A 14,627-nucleotide genomic window follows, 5' to 3' on the forward strand; every position below is an offset into this window, starting at 1 on the left:
CAGCTTCTTAATTTTACAGTATAGCTGCATCTTCATACAATTTCTCTTGAACACCGGCCAACTTTATTTAGGTAAACAAGAATCAATTTCACCCACTGGGGTTTATTTTGACCAGTGAGATTTTCTGTGGTGCAAAGGAGAAGCTGCCTCTAAGACAATGTTTCTGTATTACTGTTAAAAACTCTTAAATTAAATCTGAAACTTTAATTTAGTTCTGGGGTCATGTCCTGTTGGAATCTGGGGCTTTTGAATAGCTGATCTCCATCGTTAACACACATTATATTACAATTTGAGTAATTGTAGGGAAACAAATAATAAGGTAAAAGATTCAGCATTTCCCTATCAGAATTGAGTTCCTAGCATTGTTGAGAAAGGTTTGAAACTCCATTTAGATCTCCATCTGCAACGTTATAACAGCAGAGAAGTCCAAATCATAAAACATTTGATGTATAGTCCTTGTTATTTTATTGTCAGGTATGGAGGGGACTCGGACCTCCAAACCGATTTCAAATTCTCAAGGACTGAGCACTGCTTTAGTTTTCTGATCAAGAAGACCCTGCGTCACTGAGAGAGCAGTACTTGCTTGAAGGCTCTTGTCAACAGCGAAACTTTCTTTTAGTTTGATCTTTGTAACGTCATTTTTTTTTTGCGTCCAGTCAAGTCAGATTCTGTCTGGTATAAAGGCACTATGTAAATGCCGCCCGTTTACCGTTTACTGCGTTAGCTCTTCATCACCTCCTCTTCTATGTCTGATATTTAATTCTTTAACCTTTTAGAGTTGTTGTCACAGCGGTCAGGCAAAGACCCCCGGAGCATCCAGTGGGCGAGTCAATCAAAAGCAAATAAGAGAAATGTCAGGCATGCACGTCCCACTCTCAACACACACACACACACGTTGTGCATTTCCTGAAGGCGGGGGACTTCGTGGGTGGTAGTTTCACTCTAGTGGGACAGCCGCTGACGTAGATAGTACCTCATCACCATAAAAAAAAATACACGTTAAAGATAATTAGCTATGTATTTAGTTAAATATTTGATTTGTTTCATTTTATTATCAGAATATTTTCTGAAATGTGTCTTGCATCCCAAAGTATACACTGTTTCACATATACACAAAACACAACATTTAACCAAACACAGATACTACAAACATAAAATACACCAGACACCACAAATAAGTAGTTGCAGTGCAATCAATTGAATCGCTTCCTTTTACTTTTGCCCACCAAGGGGCCAATTGACTTCTTGTTTTACATTTAATTTAATAGTCTTAATAAGACTATAAGTGAAACTGTTATTAATTATATAAACATTACTTGTTAAAAAAAAATGTTAAACATGTTTCCCCGGGCCTCCCCGACTATATTATGAGATTATTCATATCAAGGATGCAGTGCAGAGAACACCAAACAAGTGATTGTTTACAATCTACTTTTATTATATACATTTTAGACAATTCGAATATGACTTTTGGTTGTATTCAAGGAATAATTTGACAGTGAGTTTGTTTTCTTGCAGAGTTAGAGGAGAAGATAGATACCTCTATACATATGAGCATACAGCCAGGAGAAGGCTAACCTTAGCTTAGCAACTAGCTTTGCTCTGTCTGTAAGAAAAAAAGAAAAAGTTGAAGCTCTTGTTGTTTTAACTTTGGTTTTTGTTCATTTTTTGCTACCTTGGAATGAACAAGGCTATAGCCGGTACGCTAAGCTAACAGTAACATCTCCTGCTGTCTTCATATTTTACGGGCAGATATGAGAGTCGTAGGTCGATTAAAGTATTTCTCCCAAAATGTTGAACTATTACTTAAATGGATAATAGCAGTTGCGTTATGTAGCAGTGGTTCATGTTAAATAGTGATTATATAACTACTATTTAGTTGTTTTCTGTTTGCATTTACACATGTTGATAGCCACCAGTTGGAGTAGTTGTTTTATTTGCCGGTATTTTTATGTGTCATCTTCAGTGGGCCAGAAGGGTAACAGGGAAAGTACCTCTGCTGCAACAATTTGAATTTCTGCCCTGAACCCAGAGTCAGTGGGAAGAGTAATGACCAACATTGGTTTCATAATCATGTAGAACAAACTCTTACTTCTTGTGTTTGTACACCTTGACTTAATCGTGTGTTGATTTGGTGCACATTTTCTACATGACTGCCGCAGTGACCTAACCAAATAGATTTTTTTTTAAATTACAGATTATTTTATCGTGAGATATCAAATAATTGAGTCAGGCTGTAAACATCATGTGAGATGAGAGGTAATCCCCAGAAGAATCAAGAACTGCAGCCAAAAGTCACTGCTTGTTTTCTGTTTAAGATTAAATCTGTTTTGCTGTTGTCCGGTTGTGTGCAAAGTTGTAGACGTATTAAATAAAAAAGTCCCTCCTCGTCTCCGCTCCAAGCAACTCAGATAGTTAATACTAGTGTCTTATTCTAAGAAGTCTATAATGAAATAATATCAGGTTATTGACATGATATTGATCTGTTATGGTGGACAATGCCTTCACGCACACATCTGACATTTTTCATCAAATCAAAACCTAATTCCACACTCTCTGTGGTATTTAGGAAAGGATCAGAGTGTTGGAGGCTATTGATTAGAATCAGCGATATATCTTTTGTTCTTCAGGTCACTCTTTAGCCCCCAAAGAACAACCTAACTTTGGAGTTGTTGCACATCAACTTTGCTGATTGTTTGGTGGTTTATTATCGATTGTTTGGTGGTAAAGTAAAGTTTTGTGACTGCATGTTGCACGGTTGTGACAAAATCTGTCCACAGACAGACGGACATACACACCTGGCAAAGTAGCCTTCTCAAAACAGGTGCTGTGGTAGTTTCTGCTAGGTGTCTTCAGGACCACATTTTGCAATGATGCACAATGTGAAAACAATACCAGCTGCACACACACGCACACGCACACACACACACACACACACACACACACACGCTGTTGGGGCTGGTAAACATTACAAGTTGCAGCAACAGAAGCTGTTTTTTTTTCTTTTTTCAGTCTTTATGCTCACTAAGCTAACGGTCTCTTGGCTTCAGCTTCATATGTACACTAGCATAGACACATACCTGAGTTGTATCAATATTCTAATCGAACTCTTGGCAATAAAGCAAATAAACATTTTTCCCCCAAATGTTGAACTGAAAAAGTTTGCGTCTTTGACTTCCCACACCTGTCAACCAAGCACTGATTCTTGTACAGTTGGTGGTTTCCCATCAAATGCAGAATTTTAGGATGTTTTGTTTTATTGCTTTCCATTAAACCATTTACTGTAAGACCAAAATGTATTTTTGGAATGATACAAAAAAAACACAGTTTAACATTGGTGACAATAAATGTTTCAGATATCCCAATGGCATCTGAGTTGTATGGCCATAAGAGGTTGGGAAATGTTGCAAACAATTTAAAACCATGTCATCCAGAAACAAAATTACCAAATTTAGACTTGTCTGGCTGCGGGTTGTCCCTGTCTTCCACCTCTTGTATGTCCTTTTCCCTCAGAGAGGAGGCTTCCTGTTGGGTCTCAGTGGAGCAGAGTCCGTTCGTCCTCGGCCTCACGAGTGAGAACGAAGAGCTGCTGCTGGATGAGTGTGTTCAGGTCACGGACGGCTCGAAGACCAAGGAGAGACACCTGTTCCTCTTCAGCGATGTCATTGTCTTCGCTAAACTCAAGTAAGAGGTGTAGATATTGATATACATCCCAGAAAGGCTTTGAAGAAATCAAATAAGTTTCCACGGAACAAAAAGTTGACACATTGTTTTGACAGTTGGAATGGGATAGTGAAAGAGGAAGTAAAAACAAAATGTGTATTTTTGGTCTTCATACTCGGACTGTCAGGGAATCTCCCAGCAAACAAAACTGTTTGAGTTTAGTCACTCTGAACCTGACATAAATAGAAGAAGAAAGCATGGTGGTTCCCTCTTAGTGGAGTCACATGAGGGGGAATAAACGTGTTCTTCTCAAAAACTAATTTCAACATATATTCAGCTGAAGTTCTGACAATATAACATATATTACATCTAATATCAATCTGGAAGTGAGGTGAATCCAGAAACATACCTAGAGAAATATATACTTTAATCACTTCTGTGTTATTATTATTACAATAATTACAATGAAAACCTCCCTTTATTTTGTTCACGTTGGATGAAATCAACATGATCTGATCTGGCAGATTTCTAGATGATTAAACTGAAAAAATAAAAGTAAACAAGCTTTAAGTTGTTGCTCATCTTAGTCAAATTAGAGCTGTTTGTCAAAGCCGGTGGAAGTTTTACAGCTCTTGAGTGGGAGGATAATCACACTCATCTGTGTACCACAACCTGCCCACTGTTCCAGTATAAGCTGGGACTACAGTAAGAGTCTTTTGAGTCTATATATATATATATTGAGCATTCATTACTTAGAGAGAGAGTGTATATGGTACTATCAGTGTTCATTTTCTTAAAAGGTACTTCACTGATTTTACACATCAAATTCAGTTTACCAGTCATGTGGAGTATACCTTTGAAAACATAATGGCTTCACTGGCTCTGGAGGGAGCTTTATACAGTCTGAAAAAATAACCTTGATTATTTACCTCATTTTATATCCTTATTTCCCACGGCTGGATTATCAACCAGACCTCCAGAGGCCCAAAAAAAAACAACAACTTGGTTCTCTGTGTGTCAGTTTATAATTTCAAGTAAAAATTGGTTTGGGAATAAGCATCATGAAATCACAAAATCAACCAACTCTCATTGCTGAGAGTTAAATGCCAAGATTGATACCATTCTCATGTCTGTCCAATAAATATGAAACAACAGCAAGCAGCTAGTTATCTCAGCTCAGCTTGGCATAAAGCAAGTATAAACAGGGTAGCCTGTCTCTCCCCTGTACCTTTGTTTATTAGGCTTTGACATTATGCTGGTGGTAATCACACAGCAAATCATTCGGAAAACTGTGTGCCATGTCATTTATATTAAATATAACAGATCTATCTTTAATCTGCTGTGTGCTCTGTGAATTATGCTCTTGCAGGTGACTCTTTACTTAAACAATGCACAGTGGGTCAGTGGGGGGCCCTCAATTCATCTTTCCCCCACGACCCCCCAGTGTTTGAATCTGTCCATGTTTATTTCTCACAGCCTTTCTATTGATGCTAGAATGAACAGTCTTTAGGGACGAATGGTTCGGGTTAAAAATAGCATATTGTCCAGGAAATTGGAAGAGGAAATGTTCCCAGAATCGGGCAAGCGTGATTGCGGACCATCTATAATAGCATCAACCTTTCTATATTACCTCTGATTAGTTGCACATCACTTCTCTCTCTTTATTGCTACACCATAACACCTCCTGAGTCCTCAAGTGCATGCCCTTTGTCTTCATACCTTTCTGACTCTTCTGCTTTTCCTTTCAATCTATCAGCGCTGCAGGATCCAGTCAGCACGCCTCTGCTGCAAACACGCAGAGGTTAGCATGGGTCACAGCCAGATGCCGTGAACATCTGAGCGGGAATGATTCCCCGCTAACAATTTGTTAGGCACCTTTTGTGGAAGCTGTTTTTAAGCTTTTCATTTAGACTCGACCATCGCCTCTCACAACGTCCACCTATCAGGACACAGAGAGTGCAGCGATATTGATGAAGGAGTTCAGTCACTTAGAATTGAGGGTTCAGTTTGTCCTACTTGATATTTCTGTAGTTTATAAGGCATGTGAAACATGCTGTTCAGTTTTAGCTTCCCACCTGTTCAAGAGCTTAAAGCTTTTTTATTCAGAAATATGAACAAGCATTCCTTGTAATGATTTTAGTGCACTGACAAAATGTCCGCCAAATGCATCAGAAGAGCATTTTATATCTCTTAATCCTTGACAATCAATATTTGCATCAAAGACTATTCCTTGTGATGTTTTCATGTGCAAAATTCAGTCTTCCATTTAAGTGTCAGCAGAACCTAAAATGACTATATTTAAAATAGAGAGGAAACGTGTAGTCACAACTCAACAAAAGAAAACAGACAGAAAGAAGGAAAATAATCAATAATTAATTAAATCAATCATTGTACTGAGTATTATAAACAATAGTAATAATAAGGTAGTTGATCAGCCTTTCAGTTGAGGCCAAGAATGGTCCCCAAATCTTCTAAAGACAGCCTCAAGACAATCTCGTTGTATCACTGCATTCCAAAAAATGACTGTCGAAGGAAAACAAAATCTGTCACTGGGACAGAAATTTGGAACTGAAACCTGCATTTCAACCTTGAGAACCATTTGTGCGAAATGGAAACGGAAAGGACTATTTAAATGGCTATCGCCTTTGTTTCTGCTTTTGTTCGGACAGGTCGACTAGCAGCTACCGCCTGAAGCACAGAGTGAGCCTCCAGGACGTTTGGCTTTACGGGTTTGAAGATGAAGCGGAGGAAGAGGAGGGAACGACGGGGGACATTGACCTCAGGGTGACACTCGTCTTGGCCTGGGATCTCACTGTTTGTTTGGTGTGTTTTTGGTGAGCGCACACGCAGCAGATGACTCACATACAAACAGCCTTGTGTTGAGTGATTTGAATCACATGTGCATGCATGCCTGAATACACATGCACAAGCATGACAATGCTAATGTTTGGCTGTGATGATCTTCAGTTTATTGCTATTCTTCCTCTTACACCCCAATCGAATTTAATCCTTCACTCCAAAAGTGAATTAGGAGGAGATATCTCTTTAAAGGTATAGTGGGATTTAGGGATGTGCACGTATTAGTAGTGCCGGAAGGAAAGGGCAACTTTTGTTTTGTCAGTAGTCAGTAGTTATTCACATCACAGTTTACAAGACCATTTCAACCAGCAGTAACCTCCAGTACTTCAGCTTATTTCTCTTCTCTCGTACTATGTTTATTGTGACAGTTGCCAAGAATAATTCCTTGTAAGTGACAACCCGCTTGGTATTCTGATTTTGATTTGAGCATGTCGGAAATAGCTCAATTTTGTGGACATTTTACACATTTTGCAAAACCAAAAATGTAAATGAATCAAATTAGTTCAATCTATCGCAGGCCCAGCTTCACGTTTTGTGCAGATTAAACGAATGAGATGTGACATGTTAATTTGTGATCTTTAGAGGTGCTGGATTATGTGTCCTTCAGTTAAAGCCAGGCTAACTGTTTCCCCCTGTTTTTGTGCTAAGCTAAGCTAACTGTCTGGCTTCTGAGAGATTGGTATCGAATCATGAAACTCTTGGCAAGGAAGCTAATTTCGGTTCCCTAATGTTGAACTATTCCTTTTTTCAAATGTGATAGAACAGCACACAAACAGGCTTCCTGCTTCTTATTTGACAGTCTTTTTAAATGAAATCTGAGGGTTCATGGAACATTCACACATGTAGTAAATGGTCATTATGATCTGGTCATATGATCTGTGGCCTTCATGAAAACAGGGAAGTAACAAAGAGAAAGTCATCCACGCAGCATCACAAGACAAGAGGTTGCAAAATAGGAAATGCGGAGCAGCTCAGCAAACCAGTTTTCATGTGAGGGGATTAACGTCAGACGACTTTATCTACAAATGCTGGCCTTTACCATAAAGACGAAGTGCAGGAGAAACACTGTGTCATACTTTTTGTCTAGGCAGGGTAACTTACTAAAATGAATGAAACGTTTCTCTTCAGTTAATGTCATCTGTCTCATTAAGGCACTAAATGGCACCAGTAGAGAAAGGTGGTAGTCATTTGTGTTGTTCATTGACTCCCACGTTTCTTGCAAAAGTAATTAAAACTTTTTGTGTTTGACTCGCTATGTATTCCAAGAAGTTGATGAACCCCACTGGTGGGATTTGAGTTTCATTTATTTTCTGAATGTTTGTCTCTCGTAATGATTCAGTATGTGAAAGTTTCCCACACAAGGAGATGATCGTGTAAGAGAGACTGTAAGACACTTGCACACAACCATATGATACGGCAAGCTGCCTTAATGAGGCCCCACTGAATGACATGTTATCAAAAGGTGAGGCCCTTCAGGTGCACATGTGGACACACGTATCTGTTTTGTCATCACGTTTCCACTCGTGGACACCGAGCCGCAGTAAACCTAATCTAGGAGGAAGTGGAAGGTGTCTGGTTGGGGGCCGCCGTGACGCTGCTTCCTGTACCCATGACTGTGACACAGTTTCCACCAGAGTTGTTAAAAGCCACCGTGGGTGCAGGCTTTGCCTCATTCCTCCCACTGTATCTATCTGCCTGTTTGATTCTCTCTGTGGATGAGTAACTCACACCATGCTGTTATTTTGCCCACAGCTCGCCTGAGGTTAAAGAACGCTGGTTAGATATTCTTCACAGGTAAGAAAAAACATTATTCACAGATTATGTATTTAATAGTCAATATGTATTCAATTGAAGAGCCTTTCAATTATCATAATTATCAGTTAGATAATACTCAAGCTACAATGTACAGCCATTTTGATCAATGTTGACAACATAGTATTGCTGCAGGTATCAAATTATCAGCGAAATCAATAAAGATGTTGAATTTCAAATGAATGTAGAAAAACGCTTCAACACATATTTTCAGATAACGTGCTGTCGACTCCAGCAAGATAACATCTTTAAATAATGAAGAGCAGTGTACATTTTGTCTCTAATACTAAAAATAAATAAATAAAGAACTACTTGATAGCATTATAATGAACCACTATAAGGATTGATACGCAAAAACATAAAGTAAGACAGATTTTGTGTGGTTAGGTTAAGTTAAAATATAGACTAAAAAGTGTGAATACTAAAATAATTAGAATTGCAAAATGTAAATTTATGGGTATCTTTTCACAGAAAAATTAAAGACGCAAAAGTGAGAGCTGGTTGTGCTTCTTCACCAGACGTCCTCATGAAGGTTTTGGGTGGCAGCATCACAGTAAGTCTCTCACTGCTCGCTCTGCCATGTCAAATAGAAACCAAAATATATTTCACAAAGAGCTTTTTAGTAAATAATCTCTCTCTCTGTCTCTCTCTTCTTTCAGACTAAAACTCTAACAGGAGGTAGCATGGATCAATTCATTGCCTTTCCAATTGATGTAAGTAAAACCTCCATTTTACTGGCTTCTTGAGATTAAAGATGTCTCTCCACTCATGTTGAGATCCGTGTCTGAAATGCATATACTGTAGCTGCAAAACAAATACATCTGAATCACAATTCAAAAGTGATTTTAAAAAGGTGTATGTGATTGAGTGTTGGCTTGTCATGTGATTCCTTCACTCTAACTCGAACTAATGTGTCAGTAAGCATGAATAGCGAGGGTGTGTGGTGCTGGGCGATTGACAAAACACAACACCCTTCTCCCTTCTGTCCTATTTCCGTGCTGTTCCTCTTGTACTCATCACCACATCCCCTTTTTTTTTTGTTTCCAGGGCGATGTAAAGATCTGCGCGGTGTCAAAGCAGTTGAATAACCAGGAGGACAAACATCCCATTGGTGAGTTTGAAAGTGGCAGTTTTGATGGAGGGAGGGGGCTCATTAATTGTGCCATGTGTAGCGATGAGACCACAGAGGACAACCACAAAGACAGAAAAGGGAAATGTAACTGCTGATAAGAGCGAGCAAGTGAAGAAAACTGTTGGCGCTCTGGGTTAAAAACTTGCACGTCTGGTTTTGTTGCCATGTTGCACTACTTTTGAATTGTTGCGAACAGAAGACTTAAATAAATGCTTTAATCTGTACGTATAATATATAACGTTGAATCAAACATTTTTGCTTCCACCAGAAACCAAGTGGAACCTGGTGAAGAGGCTCAGAAAGGGCTCTAGTTTCATCAACAAAGCACGCCGAGCAGATACTGATACCAAGACTCAGCTGTTTGGACAGCCCCTCCGTAAAATATGCCCAGATGAATGTTCACTTCCCAAACCAGTCACAGTAAGTAAACCCTCTACCTCAAATGTCAGATCTCATCACTTCCTCTTGCCAGTCAAGTTTGTCTTAAAAACGAAGAGCTAATGTATTCAGAAAACTTTTGTTTCTCAGATTTGCATATTGTTTTAAGGAATAGCACTACTCATGAGTTGTCTTATATTCAGCCTTAACTAATAAACAAACACCTTGTTAGCTGAACTTTGACAGCTCTTTGACAGCAGGAAACCCTGCGAGCGCATGCTCTGCACATCGATTAGTCTCAGCCCATAATTGCACTCAACACACTCAGCTGGTTTCTGTCTTTACTATGATAATCTCACATCTCTCCGTCCCCGTCCTTTCACCAGGAGGTGCTGGTGTTGCTGAGGAAGAGAGGACCGTCCACAGAGGGAGTCTTTCGGAAACCTTGCAATAACAGGAACATGAAGGACATCAGAGAGCAGCTGAACAGCGGCCTGGAGGTGGACATGGAGGTCCAGCCGGTCGTTCTGCTTGTCGGGCTGCTTAAAGTAAATTCCCAAACTGTTACCATTTTATATTATACCATTAATAGTATGTCAGTATGCACAATATGAGGTCCATCCTTGATGCCTTTGTGCTATTTTTGTTCTCACCCACATCCAATCCTAAAGACAAGCACCAGATCATTTCTATTCATAAGCGCTGTGTCTCATCATCGACTCCCTCTCTTGTTCGTTTGCAGAGTTTTCTGAAGGAACTTCCTGGCAGCCTGCTGGTGTCTGAACTCTATGACAAGTGGATGGCAGCTCTGGACACTGAAGACACCCAGCAGAGGGCTCTGGAAATCAAGAAGTAAGCAATCAATACTTGCTAATGAGCCTAGACATTTACCACAACTGTGACCCCCAGCGTGTATTTGCCCATTTTATTTATTTATATATGAAAGGAAATCTGTTGGAATCCTCATTACTACTGTTTATGTGGTCAAAAGTAAACAGATGGATATTTTGAGTGTTGAGTTTAGCAGAACATTTCCAATGTGCTCCATCTGTAGGCTGAACACAAACCACTTCTCCATTTTAATTGTTCTGCAGTTTAAAAGAAGGAAGAAACATTGAATTGAAAAAAAAACGAGCGCCAAACTAAAGTCCTCTTTCCTGTTCTCTTTTTTTTTTTCTTCCTTCCTCCTTTTGCTACCCGCCTACAGGGTGGTGGACGACCTCCCAGGACTCAACAATCTCCTCCTGCAGCATCTAGTCTGCGTCCTGCATCACATCCTCAAAAACGCTGACAGCAACAAGATGGATGCCTACAACCTGGCGGTGTGCATCGCCCCCACACTGCTGCAGCTGGACTGCACCCCGCTGGATGAGCAGAAGGAAAAGATGAAGAAGGTGAGAGAGATTTGTTATGAATATTCTTTCTCAGTTCTGGTGCTTTGAAGCTTTGTGGTTTCACCATGCAGAAAACCTCAAAAAGGTTTCATAAAGTTACACTTGCACTGACTTTTGTTGGCTCTTTGTTGAGTTGAGGACTGATAAAAACACGCACTATGTTGGTCGATTGAAGCAATGCACTGTGTCTGGACTGTATCTGTACCACAGCTTTGCTTTTCTGAATTCTTTATATCATTTTTATATTGTTGTTAATTGTACTTCTTTTTCTGATTTGTTGCAGGTCACAGAGCTAACTCAGTTCCTGATTGAGCATTATGAGATACTTGGAGAGAATACCCTAAATCTGCTGGATACTGATGAAGGTACATTTGCACATCACTCAAGTCTCTGTTATTACTGTATGATTGGGGTTGGGAACCTTAGGTTTGACTTTGGTGAAATTTAGAGATCTTATTCATGTCTTTGTTTCCCCACTCTGCAGACTCACTGTCCTCCCAGCATCACGACTCTGCGTATGACAGCACCGACCCAGATGGAGATGGAGAGGCAGGAGAGACTAGATCATATTCCTCTCTCAGACCCAGCTTCACCGCCTCCTCTTGGCCAGCTGATGCCATCTGCAACACAAAGCCAGCGTTCAACCGTCGCTGCTCCGAGCCCATCATCCTCCACTCAGCCGACCTCGGGAGCCTGTGCAGTCACTCCAGGAGCCACGACGACTGCTCAGTGGAGAGGAGAGACTTTGAGGAGCAGCCTCTGAAAAAGCAGATCTCAGACGACTCCTTCTTGCTCAAAGGACAAGGTGGAGCGAGACAGGTGTCGTCTTTTCCAAAACTGAGCAGGAACTCCGACATGGATCTTCTGCCCTACATGGAAGGTAACTGCTCGTGCTCTTCCCTTGAGAGTGCTGCCTCAAATCAATCTGAAGGCTCCATTTTCACCAGTTCCCCTGTGGGGTCGCCATCCTGCCCCAGGAAAGCAAACACATCCAACCAGCCTTCAGTGGCTGGAAAAGTTCAGCAGGACATTGCCAGGCCGAATTCAGAGGAGAAGAGGCGTTCACAGTCCATGAGAGTTGCCAGTAGAGTCCTAATAAGGACCAGGAGCTTAGGGGCCTTCAGCAGAAACAGCTTGAAGAAAGACTCTCAGAAGGAAAACCCCTTCCCTTGTGAAACTCTCCAGGAGGACTCTCAGAGTGAAGCAGATCCACCAGCTGAGTTTCTGCGTAAACCACGCCCTCTGTCGGCCATTGAAGTGTTTAAGCAGGTGGACAGCAAGCTGCCCTGCAGGCCTCCGTCATACACGCAGGCGTTGAGGAACACGAGTCCTCCTCCGCAGTATGGATCAATGACTGTACACGATGCCATAAAGCTGGAGAGAAGGTCCCGTCCATCCTCTGTAAATTATGACTTCCCACCTACCTGTTCAGTCAATCAGTACATAGACTGTTTAGCTCAAGCAGCACAGGACAAAGCCAACGTTGTCGAGCAGCGGCAGGCTTTCCGCCAGAGAGCTATGTCCGAGTCTGTAGGTCATCATGAGGTTGTGTCACGGAGATGTAGCCAGCCCATGTTTGAGGATATTTCTTACGCCAAGGAGTCTTATGTTTGATTGACTTTAGAACTGTTTCACAGGTCAGATTTTAAATATACAAACATGTTTTTGAGTTTAATACCGTGGGCAAAGCCTAAGAACCAGTTTTTAAACCGCCAGTTAGAAACCCGACAAGCTTCTTTTATTTTCATTCATTCAGAGACACATTCACGTGTTTTCTTTTAATCGCAAGGCTTCATAGTAGCAGCTACTCCTTCCCCTTTGAAGCTGTGTTTTTGAGGCTGTGCCCACCGAGTAGCTCTGTGAGACAGAAATGCTTGTATATGTACACGAAATCCAGTCTGTTAATTTTTCACTGTTTCACTTTGAATGAATGCCAGCTATGTGCCGCCTCTACGGTTGCACTTTCTCAGTAGTACTATTTAGAGTACAACATTTAAAAGATGTAGTTATATCTATCACAATGAAGCTATGAAAACACAGTTCACTGTGGATAAAATATGCTAAGACTTTTGATTTTCTATGTTTTGTTTGAAGTTGTTTTGGTATGTGATATGTTATTTTATGTTTTTTTTGTTGCTTTTTGTAAATCCTCACCTTGCATGCTCTTTTTTTTCACTACATTAAAGCACTTTTCATGTGATAGACTATGCTTTGTAAATAAAATGTCATGAATATAGATGTGTAATCTTTGTCAAGGGGTTTTCCAGAGTCAAGCCATTCCACCAGAAATTGTTTTTGGTCAAATGGCAGAAAAATAACACAATAAAAGAAAGTAAAAAGAAATGTCTTATTTCACTGTTTCTATGAGACCTTCTAGAAAGCTCATGTTGTGGTCCTGAAACGCTCCCCAGTCAAATCATTAGCGGGGGGGGGGGGGGGGGGGGGGGGGGTGGGGGGGGGGGGGGGGGTGGTGTAACTCTTTTGGCTCAACTTGTCTTTGCTAGATGTGTTGCATAACAGAATCTATCAGGCCTAATTGAGAGAACAGCATGTTCTGGCACATATGCGGAAGCAGGAGGAAACCAGACTTGGTCACATGGGTGGATTTGGTTTTTCTCTGAATTGCTGTTCTGAGTGCACAATGATCTGATGCCACGTCTCTTCCTTCCTTCCTTCCTTCGGTGTTTTAACACTGTTTCCTTCCTCAACAAGTCAATTTAGTTCATCCAAAAGTTGCGATGAGATTGCAGCTGAGCATTTGGTAACATTTTTCATAGTGGGATTTAGAAAATAATCTCTGATAATGCTCATTTTACATAATCAGCAACACAGTTCAAAGCAACATTGCGAATATATATATAATTCAGAAATCCATTACAGTAGACCTGCAGGAATGACTATATTTGTGACGCATATAATGTTTATTTAACCTGTGTTAAACTCTTAACTCATTATACGCTTCCAATTAAAAAAACCTAATTAGCACCAATCCGACACAATGTCAGCAGAAACCTTTACAAGCTCCAGAAAGGTGTGCTGTGTCAATTTGTGTTAGCTTGGACACATATTGCTGTAATCAGTGATTCTCTGCAAAGAAAACATTTACCAAACCATTCAAAAATAAATGTGAGGGAACTGGAGTCATCAGCTCAACTCTGCGAGATATTTATTGAAAGACCTTGCCCAAACATGTTGGTTACATTGCAGGTAATATCCAAACCTCGACTAAATTTGATGTTCAATGAATTATGAGCTTAAGTTCGCCAGAGCTTTTGAGTTATGATGAACATTTAGTCAAATTTTCAGAGAAAAGAGTTGCAGCCGGTTGCAGCACATTTACTGCATTGCTTTAAGTACAGATATATCTTTTAAGCAGAGTGTGTGCTCAT

At 40.4% G+C, this 14,627-nt stretch overlaps 1 protein-coding gene across 1 annotated transcript; it reads left to right on the plus strand.

The window, feature by feature from the left end:
- The first annotated feature begins 8,203 nt into the window (after nt 1-8,203).
- On the plus strand, nt 8,204-13,581 carry tagapb (T cell activation RhoGTPase activating protein b). The gene is made up of 10 exons (XM_076084602.1): nt 8,204-8,316; nt 8,806-8,887; nt 8,994-9,047; nt 9,382-9,445; nt 9,735-9,886; nt 10,231-10,392; nt 10,587-10,696; nt 11,052-11,238; nt 11,522-11,603; nt 11,723-13,581. The coding sequence occupies exons 2-10, from the start codon at nt 8,861-8,863 to the stop codon at nt 12,850-12,852; spliced, it is 1,968 nt and encodes a 655-aa protein (XP_075940717.1). The 5' UTR covers nt 8,204-8,316; nt 8,806-8,860; the 3' UTR covers nt 12,853-13,581.
- Nucleotides 13,582-14,627: the final 1,046 nt, after the last annotated feature.

Source organism: Anarhichas minor, unplaced genomic scaffold, assembly GCF_050575085.1.
Source record: "Anarhichas minor isolate MPS153535 unplaced genomic scaffold, ASM5057508v1 ptg000136l, whole genome shotgun sequence".
Taxonomy (NCBI): domain Eukaryota; kingdom Metazoa; phylum Chordata; class Actinopteri; order Perciformes; family Anarhichadidae; genus Anarhichas; species Anarhichas minor.